Source organism: Chlorocebus sabaeus, chromosome 17 (assembly GCF_047675955.1).
Source record: "Chlorocebus sabaeus isolate Y175 chromosome 17, mChlSab1.0.hap1, whole genome shotgun sequence".
Classification (NCBI taxonomy): domain Eukaryota; kingdom Metazoa; phylum Chordata; class Mammalia; order Primates; family Cercopithecidae; genus Chlorocebus; species Chlorocebus sabaeus.
In genome coordinates this window covers 36,601,988-36,619,066 of record NC_132920.1, presented here as the reverse complement: position 1 = coordinate 36,619,066, position 17,079 = coordinate 36,601,988, and the positions used below count along the sequence as shown (strand labels likewise).

General features: G+C 44.1%; 1 protein-coding gene across 5 annotated transcripts in view; it reads right to left on the bottom strand.

The window, feature by feature from the left end:
* Positions 1-2,889: 2,889 nt before the first annotated feature.
* Positions 2,890-17,079, bottom strand: part of KCTD20 (potassium channel tetramerization domain containing 20) — a 44,428-nt gene continuing 30,238 nt past the window's right edge. For all 5 annotated transcript variants that reach the window (XM_007972787.3, XM_007972788.3, XM_073005934.1 and 2 more), the window contains 5 exons: positions 14,593-14,695; positions 14,110-14,230; positions 12,100-12,297; positions 9,179-9,289; positions 2,890-6,927 (listed from right to left, as the gene is read on the bottom strand). In XM_007972787.3, coding sequence (XP_007970978.1) covers positions 6,635-6,927; positions 9,179-9,289; positions 12,100-12,297; positions 14,110-14,230; positions 14,593-14,695 — 826 coding nt within the window. In that variant the 3' untranslated portion in view covers positions 2,890-6,634. The remainder of the gene's footprint in view (positions 6,928-9,178; positions 9,290-12,099; positions 12,298-14,109; positions 14,231-14,592; positions 14,696-17,079) is intronic.

Below are 17,079 nucleotides of genomic sequence, written 5' to 3'. Positions count from 1 at the left end.
TTCAAAACTGTATCACCATCTTCATGCAAAGTGCTTTTCCATCTCAGGGAAGCTGGGACTGACTTTTGTTCTTAGGGAGCTAGTCTCCTGAATCACTGTGCATATGAAGAGACTTCTCTTGCCCCGACTGCATGTGCTGCTTCCACCCACCTCAGTGTTGCAGGGCAGTGGGCCCTCCCCTCACAGTAAGGCCAAGGGCACATCCTGACAAAAGTGCTGTCATCTGGTGGACCTTTTGTACAGCCCTTTACAGCCTAGCCCCATTTTTTCCCAGCCTGGAGTCAACCAGGAATCTCATGAGCTCATAAGATGGAAATGTTGGCCAGGTGCAGTGGCTCATACCTGTAATCCTAGGACTTTGGGAGGCCGAGACAGGGGGGTCACAAGGTCAGAAAATCGAGACCATCCTGGCTAACACAGTGAAATCCCGGCTCTACTAAAAATACAAAAATTAGCTGGGCATGGTGGCACGAGCCTGTAGTCTCAGCTACTCAGGAGGCTGAGGCAGGAGAATCGCTTGAACCCGGGAGGCAGAGGTTGCAGTGAGCTGAGATCGTGTCATTGCACTCCAGCCTGGGCGATAGAGCGGGACTCCGTCTCAAAAAGAAAAAAAAAAGGAATTGTTCAGCCCTGTGTCCATCAGAGCAGGGTTCTGTCTCTGAGATGTTGTGTACTGGAGGAGTCCCATATGGCCCACTTATTAGCCCCTTTCTGGGTAGGGAAAAGCACCTCAAGGAGTCAAGAAGGGAGGGGCAAAGACCAACTAAGAGTAGAAACTGCAGGCAGAGAAAGCTAAATGCAGCCAAAATGGGTCATGTCTTTCTAAGGCTTATGAATCCTAAGAAACATGTTGGGCAACACTGGCTCAGTGTTGATCCTGTTCACAGAAATTGTTTCCTACTCTCATCGAGGGAGTGAGAAAATAATATGTAACTATTGCATACTAAAATGAAACCAAAATCATATCATTTGGTTTCCCAGTTCAGGAGTGCATCACCATTTTCTTCAGTACCTGTTTCTTTTTAGTTGGCTTGGTTGATTGGCATTTATTTCATACTCCCCTCCTCGCATCTCAATTACCCTGGCTGCTTTTCTGAGTGTTGATGGGTGGTTACCAGCTTGATCCATTGTTGCTCTTAGAATTACTTTCAAAGGGCTGGGTATGATGGCTCACGCTTTAATCCCAGCACTTTGGGAGGCTGAAGTGAGTGGATCGCTTGAGCCTAGTTCAAGACCAACCTGGGCAACATGGCGAAACCCTGCCTCTACCAAAAATACAAAAAATTAGTGTGGTGGCACGTGTCTGTGGTCCCAGCTGCTCAGGAGTCTGAGGTGGGAGAATCACTTGAGCCTGGGAGGTGGAGGTTGCAATGAGCTGAGATCGTGCCATCATTGCACTCCAGCCTGGGTGACAGAGTGAGACTGTCTCAAAAAAAACAAAAGGTCAGAAGTAAGATTCACATGAGTTGCTTCAGGATTAATACTCAGATTCTGCAAAACAGATTGCCAATTTGAAAACTCATCTATACAGCCTAATAGGAGTCCCCCTCTGCCATCAGTAGGTAATGCCCTTTGTCAGACTTACTTCCTTGGAAAGCACTTTTTTAGATCGCCTTGTCCTGGTTCTCCTTGGCTTCTGTGTAACCCAAGTGGTGTTTTTAATTCAGAAGGATTCAGTGAATGACATTTGCATTTCCTACAGAGCATATTTCTCTGGAATGATCCATCAAAGCCAACACTGACAAAAACGGCCTCCGTGATGCTTTTTCACGCACGTTTTCAGAGATAAGACACCTTGCCCAAGCAACATTCAAGCGTCTGTGATGCACAGAGCTCAGTTCCAGGCAGTCTGGTGAGGCAACAGGGAGCTCACTGTGGTTCTGAATTGCAGATCAGTTTGAAAGAATTCCCACCAAGTGGCTTAATGGAATGTAGCATCACCTTATTTACATTAGTGTTGATGTGACTGTGATGACAAGCCAACCCAGAGTTATGAGTAGCTTAGTGAAGCATCGCAGAGATGTTTTTATTTAGGCAGCAGTGATTTGGCAGAAGGAAAACAAGTAAGCAGTCCAGGGTTTTGTAGGCTGGTCGTTATGCTCCTGTTGTGGTGGAGGCATGGATCTATGAATAGGTATTACTTTTGTGAAGAGCATAAGGAACACTCTGCAGTCACTTTTACTTTGTTTCTCACTTCCCCACTTGAATCCATGCTCATCTGGTCTCTGCCCCATGTGTGAAATGTTAGTATTAATTATCTGCTGTGTAAAACACGCTTGTATTTGTTATCACTCCTCTAGTCACTGGTGTTCTGCCATATCCATTGGGTTCCCTTCAGTCCTCATCTTGATCTGCTGCATTCATACTGTTAACCTTTAAAACAAACAAACTCTCCTTCCATCTCCCTGACTTCCTTACTAGTTCCACAACACTTAAATGTTGGTGCTGGTGCCTTTGCCCTCTTCAGTCGTGTGATCTCTTGGTGATCTCCATACTGTGGCTTCAACTACCACCTTGGCAGGGAAGTCCTCAAAGACCCACCTACTTTTTTTTTTTTTTTTTTAAGATGGAGTCTCACTCTGTCACCCAGGCTGGAGTGCAGTGGCACAATCTCGGCTCACTGCAGCGTCCACCTCACAGGTTCAAGTGATTCTTCTGCCTCAGCCTTCCCAGTACTTGGGACTACAGGCACATGCCACTACGCCTGGCTAATTTTTGTATTTAGGAGAGAGAGGGTTTTGTCACCTTGGCCAGGCTGGTCTCGAACTCCTGACCTCAAGTGATCCACCCGTCTGGCCTCGCAAAGTGCTGGGATTACAGGCATGAGCCACCGCGCCCAGCCCAACATCTTTATTTCTAATTTTACTTTCTGCTAAAAAAACCAGACACTCAAATGATAATATTTTATTATAGAAAAAGCATCCCAAATACAGGATTTCGTAAACACTGGTAGGTGAACAAGTGCAATTTTAAAAGTAAATACAAAGAGGCAAAACCTACAAGCATTTTGCCTTCAGAAGAAAATGTAATGTTCTCCTGCACTAGTGATCCCACCCAGAACACAAATATGGCTCCGTCTCCCATGAAGGCATCAGATTTGCTTTCTGAGCTCAGTATACCCATTTCAAGAATTGCAAAGTGATGGCAAGAAGTGGCATTGAATACATTACTACAAACCTTTGACTTAAAATGTTGAGACAGGGTCTTGCTCTGCCATACAGGCTGGAGTGCAGTGCCGTCGCCATGTCTCACTGCAGCCTCATCCTCCTGAGCTCAAGAGTCATCCTGCCTCGGCCTCTTGAGTAGCTGGGACTACAGCAATGCACTACCATGTCCATGCCTGGCTACTTTTTTATTTTTTATGTTGCCCAGGCCAGTCTCAAACTCCTGACCTCAAGTGATCCTCCCACCTTGGCCTCCCAAAGTGCTGGGATTACCGGCATGAGCCACTGCACCCAGCCAAAACCTTTTTTTTCTTTCTTTCTTTTTTGAGACAGAGTCTTGCTCTGTTGCCCAGGCTGGAGTGCAGTGGCACGATCTTGGCTCGTTGCAACCTCCACCTCCCAGGTTCAAGCAATTCTCCTGCCTCAGCCTCCCAAGTAGCTGGGACTACAGGTGCTCGCCACCACACCCAGCTGATTTTTTTGTATCTTTAGTAGACACGGGGTTTCACTGTGTTGGCCAGGCTGGTCCCCAAACTCCTGACCTTAGGTGATTTGCCGGCCTTGGCCTCCCAAAGTGCTGGGATTACAGGCATGAGCCACCACGCCTGGCCAAAAACCCTTGCTTTTTAACTTCAGAACACTTAAATGTTAACAATACATTATAAGCCTTTCCAGGGCTTAGGGGAAACCGTTAAATGATCTGACTCACTTTAACACTCATCTTGCCCGCCCTCCAACTCCTCAGTGGCAAATGTTTCCTCATCGAAACAGCATGGTATGATGCAGGTGCAAACTCAAGATTCTAAACTTCAGATTCGGGTTAATCTCGGCTTGCCGATTACTCTGGCTAAAACCATTTTCTTATGAAAATGTTTCTCTGTCAACAGCCTGGCTTGCTTATTTAGGCACTTAGAAGAAAACACCAAACCCAAGTTCCACCTTTTTACAATTACAAATGCCTCTTACCCATCTGGCCAGTAACCAACTATGAAGGGGGTGACCTCAACCCAGCCCTTGTTTCTGTGAGGACTGAGAGGTCCTGCTTTTGCAGAATGGCCTGCCCCTGGGAATGGAGCAGGCTTGGGTGAGCTCCAGGTGGAGGGTGATGGGAGGGGCAGAGACATAAACCTTCCTCTCCACCAGAAGGAACCTGTGATCCCAGCTTTTCCTTCAGTCACCACCACCTCGTGACACTAGAAAGCCTACCATCAAAGATTTCCAGCTTACTGAAACCCCACAGGTTGGGGTTAAATGCATGTTAACCTAACTTGGGGGAAAAAAGACCTCAATCTGGAAAGCCTAAGCAAAGTAAAGGGTTACACAGAACAGTGTCAAGTATACGCCATACTTCATACCTGGTATTTTCCCTAAGCAAGAACTAATTAGTTTTCATTTTTAAGTGTTTGTTGTGGCATGTTTACACTTAAATGTTAACAATACCTAAGCTGTGAAACAGAAGTTATACATACTTATTATGGAATATACAAACACTAGGTAATTCAAATTTCCTTTGTAATGGCATGGAAGTCTACTGAGAAGCAGAAAGGAAGCACCATTTAACAATTATCTGGGCTAGTCAACTGGTAGTGGGTATAAATGTACTGGTAAAGGTCAAGGCCAAACCTGACCTCAAATATGAGCCAATTAGTTTCATAGAAGTAAAATTACCTTCTAGCTACAAATAATCCTAACCCTTAATCCAGGCCATTGGCCTTGCAAATGGATGCCAATAGTCATCTGGTGGGGAATAGCTCAATTTAACCACTTACTACATCCTAGTGAAGAACAGAGTATTAACTTCCACAGTGATGCCAGTCATATGTAGAGAACATAAGAACACTTCTTCAGCCCTGGAAAGAGCTTTCAACATCTACCCGGCTTTTATCTTTGGATGATTATGACTAGGTCATTACATGGAATGGAGTAGCCTCTCCTACACAGGATGAGCATCCCAAATCCAAAAATCCAAAATCTGAAGTGCTCCAAAATCTTTTTTTTGAGTGCCGACATGATGTTCAAAAGCCTTTCAGATTTCGGGTACTTAACTGTTAGGTATTCCAAAATGTGAAACCTGAAACCTTTCTGGTCCCAAGCATTTTGGATAAGAGATACTCAACCTGTATTCCAGTCAGCTTCTACCACAAACTGGGAGATAATCCCAAAATACTTTTATCTGGCTCTGGACTCTAAATTTAGCCGTACTATTAATAGCCATGGAGAAGAGGAAGGAAGATGGTTCAGCACTGTGGGGGCTGAGGAGGGTGATCTGGGTGATCATGCACTGATAATAGAGCTGATAGATCAAATAAAATGACTGGGCTTAATTTCCATTCAACTCACCCTTCCTTTAGGGATGACACTGGTATAATTTTCTTACCCAACGTGTGAGCAGCTATTAGGCTATTTCAAGAACCAAAATACACTGATATCCAAAAATCCCATGGTATGAAAAGATACAGAGAAAAATCCTGCTAGGACAGCGACTGTGCAGATGATGCTTCCCACCCAGCTTCACTGCATACACCCCATGCTGGCACTCTTACAAGTCTTTCTGTTGAGAAACTGAGCAATTGTGAGCAATTTCTGTCTTCATCTTAAAAGCCTTTAAGCCATATCTAAGGTCTCCTAGCCACATCCACAGCAATGTGCTGCTCCAGAGTGTTAAGACCTATGGTTTCACACCAGATTCCAACCAGGATAACCCAATTGGCCTGATTTGGAGGTTCTTCTACTTGTGTTATGAGTTTCATTCCAAATGAATCATCCATTTGTTTTTAGACTCCAAAACCTTGAAGCTAAAAAGGTCTCATCAACATTATTATTCTATTATCCTTCCTGCCAAAGAATCTGTGGTTTTGAATTGTTTGCTGAGTTAATGAGATGCAAATCTGAATTTAACCTCTTAGGAATTTCCTTTTGGACATTCTGAACGAGACCCTAGTTCTTTCCAGATGCAATTTGGGTGCAGAGGCCACCAAGAATGGCATCTTCATTAACCTCTAACGAGCATCCAATTGGTGCCTGTTTTTAAAAGTTAGAGATTGTCACCTTTTAAGTTTGGTCCCTTTGCTACAAAGCAATTTGCCTGGTATAAAACAAAACAAAAACAAAACAAAAACAAAACCCAAGAACAGAGTATAAAGGATAAGGACTGCTTTGCTAAACACAAGGCAACAGTCTTGACTTCCTTTCCTGCTTTTGCCGTTACACAAAGACTCAGTGAACAGCACCAGACCCAAATTTTCAAGTCACCAGGGCTGCTGCAAAGATGGTAGCTAATTTGAGTACTTCTTCATCCCCTGCCAGAGGCACAGACTTACTGAAAAGGACACATGTTAATTATGGGAGAAAGGAAAAGGATAGGGGAGAAGCATGATTCCTACTCAGGGTGAGACAAATCATGAGGGAGGGCTGGCTGCAGGCATCTTAGGTGAGATGGGCTCCCACAAGGGGTAGACCCACAGCTGGCCCTAATCCTGAAAGTCGTTAGAAGCCATCTGAGAAAGTGGGGCATTTAGCCGGTCAAGTTCATCCACTTGGGGTGGGTGATGCATTAATATTTCATGGTCCTCCAAGACATCATCTCCAGCAGCTACCAGATTCGTGAGGGATTTGCTTCGAACACACTGGAAATCCACATGGCGACTCTTCCCTTCTTCCTTTTCCCATGACATCTGGATGAAGGGGCGTTGTACGTAATTATAGATGACTTCAGACCGGCCACCAGGCCTTCTCTTAATTTTTTCTTTACAGGTAGGGTAACCTGCAACGGAAAAAGGCCATTCTCATGACTAACACATTGTGCTCACTCTGCTGTCCATACTTTCTCCTTCGTAACCACATCAGTTTTCTCCCAAAATCACAGCACAGAAAATATGTGGGAAGTGACCAGTCCCTGCCCCCATGCTCTCCCAGCCCCAGTCACCTACATGTTCACTTCCTTTTAGTCAGATAGTAGGTCTTGTCCCTAGAAGGAACTAATCTGAGAAGTAACAAGAATGCTATCCCTTCTAATGGAAAGGAGAGAAGCCTCTAACTAGTTCAGGAGCCTGTTGTTGCTGGCAACAATACCATAGAACAAAAATCCTGCCAAGGCATGGCTACCCTAGTCCTCTTAATTCTGTTGCTTAGAGAGCATACTGTATGAGAAATAGTTAAGGAAATGTGGAATGTTTAGCCTAAAGAAAAAACAAAGATGCTGCCTAAAATATGTGAAAGTCTGTCACATGGAAATGGGAAAAATAGTCAAAGTAGCTTCAGAGGCTATTAACTAGAAGGCACGCAGGAGAGGGAGGCCGTTATGTATTAAATATGTATGGCATAATGTTCTAATGGTAAAACAGTTTGATGGGTTGTTCTGGGAAATGCACCTAACAGACAAGGGAAAGACCGAGTAGGAGGAGATTTAATAATCTCAAAAACGTCTTCCAAGGCTGGGCACTGTGGCTCACACCTGTAATTCTAGCACTTTGGGAGGCCAAGGCGGGAGGATCACTTGAGTCCAGGAGTTCAGAACCAGTCTAGGCCAGAGGGAGATCTCATCTCTTAGAAAAAAGGTTAAAAAAAAATAATAATGGAGCACAGTGGTGCGTGCCTGTGGTCTCTGCTACACGGCAGGCTGAGGCAGGAGAACCAGTTGAGCCCAGGAAGGCAAGAATGCAGTAAGCCATGATTGTGTCACTGTACTCCAGTGTGAGCAGAAGTACTCCAGTGTGTCTCTTAAAAAAAAAAAAAGTCTTCCAACTTTAAATTCAACTTAAGTCAGACACAATGAAGCTTTGACGGGTTCTGTGGGCAGAAATGAGGCCACAAGAGTAGCAAAGCACAAGAGTCAAACAAAGATCCACGTAGGAGGTCAGGCACGGTGGTTCACACCTGTAATCCCAGCACTTTGGGAGGCCGAGGTAGGCGGATCACAAGATCAGAAGATCGAGACCATCCTGGCTAACATGGTGAAACCCCATCTCTACTAAAAATACAAAATAATTAGCCAGGCGTGGTGGCGAGTGCCTGTAGTCCCAGCTACTCAGGAGGCTGAGGCAGAAGAATCACATAAATCAAGGAGGCAGAGCTTGCAGTGAGCCGAGATGGTGCCACTGCACTCCAGCTGGGCAACAGAGTGAGACTCCATCTCAAAAAAAAAACATCCACATAGGGGAGACCAGATGACTTTAGCACTCTCCAGGAATCCGTCTCTTGAGAGCCTTCCATGGGGACCACAAGTTGGGAGCCACTGCTCAAGATCATTCAAAGTAGTTCTGTTAATATATTCAGACATTCCTCAAAAGTATGGAATAATCTTTTTTTTGTTTTGTTTTTTAAAAAGACGAAGTTTAACTCTTGTTGCCTAGGCTGGAGTGCAATGGCACGATCTCAGCTCCCTGCAACCTTTGCCTCTCGGGTTCAAGTGATTCTCCTACCTCAGCCTCCTGAGTAGCTGGGATTACAGGCATGTGCCACCATACAAAAATACAAGTTTTATATTTTTAGTAGAGACGGGGTTTCTCCAGGTTGGTCAGGCTGGTCTCAAACTCTTGACCTCAAGTGATCCGCCTGCCTTGGCCTCCCAAAGTGCTGGGATTATAGGCATGAGAAACTGCGCCCGGCTGGAATAATCTTAAATTTTGAGTCCCCAAGTTATTTTTTCAGAAGGACCCTTCCAGATGCCAGAAACATCTTCACCAAGACTGGTGGCAGAACGACGCTCTCACCTGGTGAGCCCACAAACCCTGCTGTATCTCCCTACTACAACCCTGTTGTATTGCCCTCACTGCTCTTTATCCTGAGGTAGTAAACTCGAACTTGTTTCTGTGGCTGCTCTGAACCATTTTCAACTGGAGATAAAATGAAAAGAAAAACGACAAAAACAAAAACAGGAACCCTTCAAACTTGAGGAAGAATGTGGTTTTCATGTATGCCTATTTTCTAGGCCCTCTGGAGGCTAAATTTTGAGGACATAAGCTGTGGCCATAGACCCAACCTGAATATTGACTGGGATTTTTTTTTTTTTTTACCTTCAATTCCAATGCGAATGTTTTTCAGGCCCCGTTCCTTTAACACTGTTTTTGCAACATCCCTATTCTCAATATATTTGAAGAATCTGTATAGCTTGGAGCTATAAAGAACTGTAAAAGAAAAAATAGGGGTTAGCCATGGAGTAAAGACCTAAGAGGAAAGAGATAAGCTAACAGAATCAAACTAATGAAAGATATACTTGACCACTAATCCCAAATAATCCAGATGGATCAAAGATTAAATGTTAAATAATACATAAACCATAAGAGAAATTTTTATAGTCTCAGGGTGGGGACTTTCTGGGTACAACGTTAAACCTAGAAGTCATAAAAGCTGATGATTATAGAAATATAACATCTCTGCATAGCCTAAACCACCATTTACCAAAGCTAAAAAGACAACTGAACGAGAAAATATTTGCAACTCATAAAAGGCTAATTTCCTTAATTAGAAAGAGCCGCCACAAATAGAACTTTCACAAATCACTAAGTAAAAAGACTAACAATCTGATTTTATAATGGGCAAAAGGCACAAACACCATTAACAAAAAAGGAAATTACAATGGCTCTTGAAAACTAAAAAGGTTTTGGCTGGGTGTGGTGGCTCACACCTGTAATCCCAGCACTTTGGGAGGCTGAGGCAGGCAGATCAGTTGAAGTCAGGAGTTGGAGACCAGCCTGGCCAACATGGTAAAACCCTGTCTCTACTAAAAATACAAAAATTAGGCGTAGTGGTGGGTGCCTGTAATCCCAGCTACTTGGGAGGCTGAGGCTGGAGAAGCAATTGAACCCAGGAGGCGGGAAGTTGCAGTGAGCCGAGATCATGCCATTGCACTCCAGCCTGGCCAAGAGAAGGGAGATACCATCTCAAAAAAAAAAAAAAAAAAAAAAAAAAAAAATTCAGCCTCACTCATGAAATAAAAAATGTAATTAAAACTCATGCCAATCATGAGATTCTGCGGTTTTTTACCTATTAAGAAAGTAGCAAAGATAAAAGTCTTAAAAACACTGTTTTGGGGCCAGGCACAGTGGCTCACGCCTGTAATCCCAACACTTTGGGTGGCAGATAAAGGAAGATGGCTTGAGTCGAGGAGTTTGAGACTAGCCTAGGCAAGGCAACATAGACCCCATTTCTACACACACACACACACACAAAATTAGCCAATCGTGGTGGCACACACCTGCAGCCCAGGCTACTTGGAGGCTGAGGTGGGAGAATCACTTGAGACTAGGAGTTTGAGGCTGCGGTGAGCCATGGCTGCACCACTGCACTCCAGCCTGGGTGAAAGAGCAAGATTCTATCTGTAAAAAAAATTTTTCAAAAGCCACTGTTGGCCAGGCATGGTGGCTCACGCCTACAATCCTAGCACTTGGGAGGCTGAGGTGGGTGGATCACTTGAGGTCAGGAATTTGAGACCAGCCTGGCCAACATGGTGAAACCCTGTTTCTACTACTAATATAAAAATTAGCCAGGCGTGGTGGCACACACCTGTAGTCCCAGCTACTTGGGAGGCTGAGGCATAAGAATCACTTGAACCCAGGAGGCAGGACTCTGTCTCAAAAAAAAAAAAAAAAAAAAAAAAGCCACTGTTTTGGTGAGGGGGTGGGAAACAAACCTGTCATGTATTGTTTTGTGAGTGTAAATTGGTACAAATTTTATGGAGCATAATTTGGCAACATCTATCAAAATTATAAAGGTATAATTTTTTTTTTTTTTTTGAGATGGAGTCTCGCTCTGCCACCCAGGCTATAGTGCAGTGACGTGATCTCGGCTCACTGCAACATCCAATGTCCACCTCCTGGGTTCAAGTGATTCTCCTGCCTCTCAGCCTCCTGAGTAGCTGGGATTATAGGCATGAGCCACCACGCCCAGCTAATTTTTATATTTTTAATAGAAACGGGGTTTCACTATATTGGCAAAGGTGGTCATGAACTCCTGACCTCAAGCAATCCGCCCATCTCGGCCTCCCAAAGTGCTAGGATTACAGGCATGAGCCACTGTGCCTGGCCAATAGTTTAAATGTCCAGGAATGGCTGGTTAAATCAATTATGGCACATTTGTGCAAGGGAATACTATAGAGCCACAGAAAAAGAATGTCGAGGATTTTTTTTTTTTTTGAGACGGAGTCTCACGCTGTCACCTGGGCTGGAGTGCAATGGCGCGATCTCAGCTCACTGCAACCTCTGCCTCCCAGGTTCACCTGATTCTCCTGCCTCAGCCTCCTGAGTAGCTGGGACTACAGGCACACACCACCATGCCTGGCTAATTTTTTGTATTTTTAGTAGAGACGGGCTTTCTACTCTTTCTTTAGTAGAGTCTGTTGGCCAGACTGGTCTCGAACTCCTGACCTCGTGATTCTCCTGCCTCGGCCTCCCAAAGTGCTGGGATTACAGGCGTAAGCCACCGTGCCCGGCCCATAATATCGAAGATTTTTGTTAACACATGGCACAGAAGAGCTGTATAATATGGTACATGAAAAAGGAGGAGAAAACAAGTAATTGGTTATCTATGTACATTGAATATACTTGGAAGCCTGTAAAAGAAATTGAGAAGCAAAACTGGATAGATGGGGCAGGAGTGAGAGTAAGACTTTTTAGTGTATATCCTGTTGTTTTTTGAATTCTGATTACCAATTCAAAAGGATTTAAAAATGAATTAAGAGAAGAATGACACCATCATTTAATGTGCTGCCTCAGTATCTTACGCAGTACGAGACACCAGAGAAAAAGTGAATGGTGTAACAACATTCCCTGATTCCCCAGCATAAAGGCTAGCCCTGCATCACTAGGGATTTGTCATCCAGGTGAGTGTGCTCATCACAGGCTCAACGTTGATATTCACAGTGGTTCTAGGATCAAGCTGCTACTCCAGGTAGCGAGTTTCTTGCTGAAAACATCTACACCATGCCAGAAGCTCCTACTTTGGGAATATTCCTCCCCCATTGGTGGAGGGTGGTCTTCATCCCAGTCCACAGAATCCTCATCCGTCAGCACAACAATGTGGCACTCTCGCTCTCCTTTCTTGGCACAGCCCACCATGATAGGCAAGATCAGCTCTTCGAGGTAGTGATCAAACTGCTTATGAGCACCGTCATTGGACAGTTCATGCAGTAAAGCACCTGCAGAGAGAAAATGTGGGTGAACATGCTTTCTGCCTAAATGCCCATATTACTGGAGAGAAAAAGACTATGAGGGAATGGCTGTTATCATTGATGAGGTTCAGAGAAGTGGCACATTTAAAGGCAAAGAGATTGTTTCCTGCTCCAAGGTGATAATTAAGCTTTGTTAAGGTATGTCTCCTATTCTACCACTCTTCAATTTACTCATGTTTAGTAATCCTTGAGCATTCTGATCAGTTGGGGTTTTGTTGGACATACAAGGTCAGACCATAAATGTTCATTCTGTAAGAGATGAAATCATCATTTGTAGTACCTCTTCTGAAGATGGTTTGGATCCTGATTTCATAGAGTTAGAGTACCATAATAGAGGAATAATCTGAATTTTGGTGACACCAAAGGACTTACTCTAAATGTGTAATACACTCAGTAGAGAAATCACATGTACTTCATGCAACATGCAGGGAAATGTATCACGAAATTCAAAGAATAGTTATTTAAATAATTTCAGGAAGCCCAGGTAATAAGAGCATGGAATTTGCAGTCAGACAATCTGAGTTCTAATCCTAGCCTTAATGCCTAGAGCTCTGAACAAGCTGATTTCTTAAATGAGGTTATCACCCATCTTTCAGGATTGTTAAAGATTTAAGCAAGTCCGTATCTATAAAGCACTTAGCAAACACTAAGTTAATAATTATAGGCTGGGCGCAGTGGCTCACGCCTGTAACCTCAGCACTTTGGGAGGCCGAGGTGGCAGATCATTTGAGGTCAGGAGTTCGAGACCAGGCTGGCCAACATGGTGTAAACCCTATCTCTACTAAAAATACAAAAATTAGCCGGGCATGGTGGCATGCGCCTGTAATCCCAGCTGCTCTGGCAGAAGAACTGCTTGAATCCGGGAGGTGGAGGCTGCAGTGAGCTGAGATTGTGCCACTGCACTCCAGCCTGGGTGACAGAGTGAGACTCTGTCTCCAAAACAAAATAATAATAGCAGCCAGGTGTGGTGGCATGTACCTGTAGTCCCAGCTACTCAGGATGCTGAGGTGGGAGGACTGCTTGAGGCCAGGAGTTTGAGACCAGCCTGAGCAACATAGCAGCAAGACCCCATCTCAAATTAAAAAAAAAAAAGGGGGGCAATATAATGATCAGGAGAACCTGGCCAATTTGTGCTATTTGACTTTATTAGTGAACTGTTCCTCATGTTGGACAATCAGTATCCTTGTTTGTTAGAGTTGAGACACCAAAGTCCCAAGAAGGCAGCTGTCAGCTTGGTCTCCCACTGGTTAAGCTCCATTTAGAAACTACTATCTGTTTTCCTTTGTCTGCTCCAGTTTCTCACAGTGCTTTGAACCAAGAGAGGAAAAGGGTTAGTCAGTATCACATCTCTGCCTCTGCAGAAGATTTTCAACCTACACCTGAAACTCTTTCTGTTTAATAATAAAAAATGTCAGCTGGGCTTGGTGGCTCACGCCTGTAATCCCAGCACTTTGGGAGGCCAAGGCGGGCAGTTCACCTGAGGTCAGGAGTTCAAAACCAGCCCGGCCAACATGGCGAAACCCTGACTCTACTAAAAATACAAAAATTAGCCAGGCATGGTGGCAGGCGTGTGTAATCCCAGCTACTTGGGAGGCTGAGGCAGGGAGATTCCCTTGAACCCCGGAGGTGGAGGTTGCAGTGAGCCGAGATCACGCCACTGCACTCCAGCCTTGGCAACAGAGCGAGACTCTGTCTCAAAAACAACAAAAAATCAGTGACTTACAAGAAAACACAAAGTTCAGCTGCTTAAGTGCAGCTGGCAGCTGCTCCTGTACTTACTCAGATCTTGACATCGGATAGTGTTGAAATCAAAATTAATGCAGAGATAATCACATGTATCTCTAAGATCTGGGATAGAGATGCCATCAGGACAATTGATGATACCGGTTTTGTAATAATCCTGTAAATAGGAAGAAAAAATGTAGGCAAAGAACAAGATGAAAAATTACTTCTTCATCCCTATGCATTCCTGGTTCGGTTAAAGCAATGAGCTACCGGAATTATCACCAAATTGGATGATTCATTAGATGGCAAGACAGCTCCTGGCTATCTTGACTTGTTTAATCAGAACTTGGTAACTGATAGAGCTCACACACAAACAAGCAAGGACTTAAAAGTTACAGGAACAGAAAACAAAGGGAGAAAGGAAACAACTGGAAACCAGAGACCCTAAAGTCAATAACATAGTTGATGGAACTCTCAAGGCTATTGATCACACATGCCCCTGGGGAAGAGAATGTAACAAAAAAGGCTACCACACACCAGCACTGTGCGAAATACAGTTGCACTGATGCCTTCAGCAATCTCATACTCTCCCTTCTCATTGGGCCGAGTGAAGTTGTACTCTCTTCCTGGTCCAAACATCCTGAAAGATATCCAGGCAATAATGTTATCTTCTCCAGCATGATTCTTCACAGATGAGACTTCTCCTTTCTCCACCTCATTCTGGAAGACTCCATCCCACTCTCTCATGGTATAAATTAAAAACATAGCACTGGGACCCAATGCCTACAAGACAACTCAAGTCTTAGGAAACTCCCTTCAGACAGGAAAAGAAGGCAACTGCTTTAAGCATTTGTGTGCAAAGAAGAATGAAGGATCAAGTCCACAAAGTTCATCTGTAGTGAGTTTCTTTGGCAGTAAATGCAGTAAACAGCAACTGCAGAGGTGGCCCTTGGAAAATATCTGTGTTGAGATGGTGGCCTTTCATGCCCTCCCCACTGCCCAAGAACCTGCTTTTCTATGCTGACAGCTCAGGAAGACAGCATCTAAGCTCCTTTTTATCCCTGTCTCCTCGTCTGTCAACACTGACCTATCTAATATGCCATTCATCAATATTTCTGAACTTTACTTTTCAACATCTCATCTTCTGTTAGATGCAGCTATGTTAATGCTTTCCTGGTATGTCTTAATAGTGGAGCTCTGGGGGAAAAATGGCCTTACTCAATACAAAGAATAACTAATGATGGGATTTTCAGATCGAGTAGAAGAGGGCAGGCATTAGGCTTATCAGCAGTTTACTGCATTTCAGAGAGACAGGCTTGCTGTTAGCATGAACTCAGAAGTCATGGGAGTACAGGGAGGAGAGCTTTTCTTATTCGCCTCTCCCCATCCTTCCTCCCTCTGTCAGACCCCCTGCAGTCTAAATGACCCCATGACTTCCACTCCTGCTGCACTTCTGTGTATGAGCTGTGGAATGGTTAGATAACACAAAGGATAGGGCAGGCAGCTGCTATCTTCAACCAGCCTAAGATTTGACTTCCCAATCAAATGGGGGCTTACTGCCATTTCCTTCCTTAAACTGCTGGGAAGTGTTGCTGTTCAGCTGTTCACAACTGTTGTCCTCCAGCCTGAACTGGCTGCTTTTCAAAGGTCTGAAAATGATTCCATTTCGGCCAGGCGTGGTGGCTCACGCCTGTAATCCCAGCACTTTGGGAGCCAAGGCAGGTGGATCACGAGGTCAGGAGATTGAGACCATCCTGGCTAGCATGGTGAAACCCCATCTCTACTAAAAAAAAAAAATACAAAAAATTAGCCAGGCGAGGTAGTAGGCGCCTGTAGTCCCAGCTGTGCAGGAGGCTGAGGCAGGAGAATGGCATGAACTCGGGAGACAGAGTTTGCAGTGAGCCAAGATTGTGCTACTGCACTCCAGCCTGGGTGACAGAGCGAGACTCTGTCTCAAAAACAAAAAAAAAAAAAAGAAAGAAAGAAAATGATTCAATTTTACATGCTTCCCAAGTAACTGTACCACACATAAGAAATCCATCTTGATAAAAGTAGCCTCCAAAGAATGCAGATGTTTTTCTGGAATGCTCTGGTTGAATGAAGTCTAGCTCAGAGAGCTTTGAATAAAAATAGTGAACATATTGTAAATATAATCCTCCCTATTTATCATCAGTAGGACTTCAGCTCAGAGTATTTAGTAATGGCATGGATCTGCATTAATCCATTCTCTTTCTCTCAGCTTCTCCCCTTGTGACTAGTAGCCCACATCTGTAAGCTCACTGGCTAGGCTCAGAAGTACTGTATATAATCACAGGATAGGTAGCAACATAACAGAACAAATCTAAATAACTTACAGAATTTACGACCTTGCCAATTCAGCTGAATGAACCATACAGATAAAGAACCAGACTCTTCTTCATGGGACAACCCATTCCAAGATTCAGAAAACCAGTTTCACCCAAGAATCTATTACCCAGAAAACATTTGCCTTTCTTCTCTTGATCACTACTTTCAGAGGCAACATACCTAAAACAGCCAGCCTGCACTGAGAAACACTTTTTTCAAGGTGTGGGAATGCTGGTAATACCCAAACTGAGAACAGGAATTCAAGCCTGATAAAAAAATACAGGGCCAGTCTGGAAAATGTGTTAATGTTCTACTTTTATCTTAATTCAGATGTTTAAGAAATATGTAGACAGGTTTGGTTCTAATTAAAAAGTGGTTCACTGTGGCCAGGCACAGTGGCTCATGCCTGTAATCCCAGCATTCTGGGAGGCTGAGATGGGCGGATCACGAGGTCAGTTCAAGACCAGCCTGACCAACATGGTGAAACCCTGTCTCTACTGAAAATACAAAAATTAGCCGGGTGTGGTGGCACACACCTGTAATCCCAGCTACTTGGGAGGCTGAGGCAGGAGAATTGCTTGAACCCGGGAGGCGGAGGTTGCAGTGAGCCGAAAAAAAAAAAAAAAAAAAAAAGTAGTTCATTGTGAATTTATATGTTCAAATACACATATATTTGAA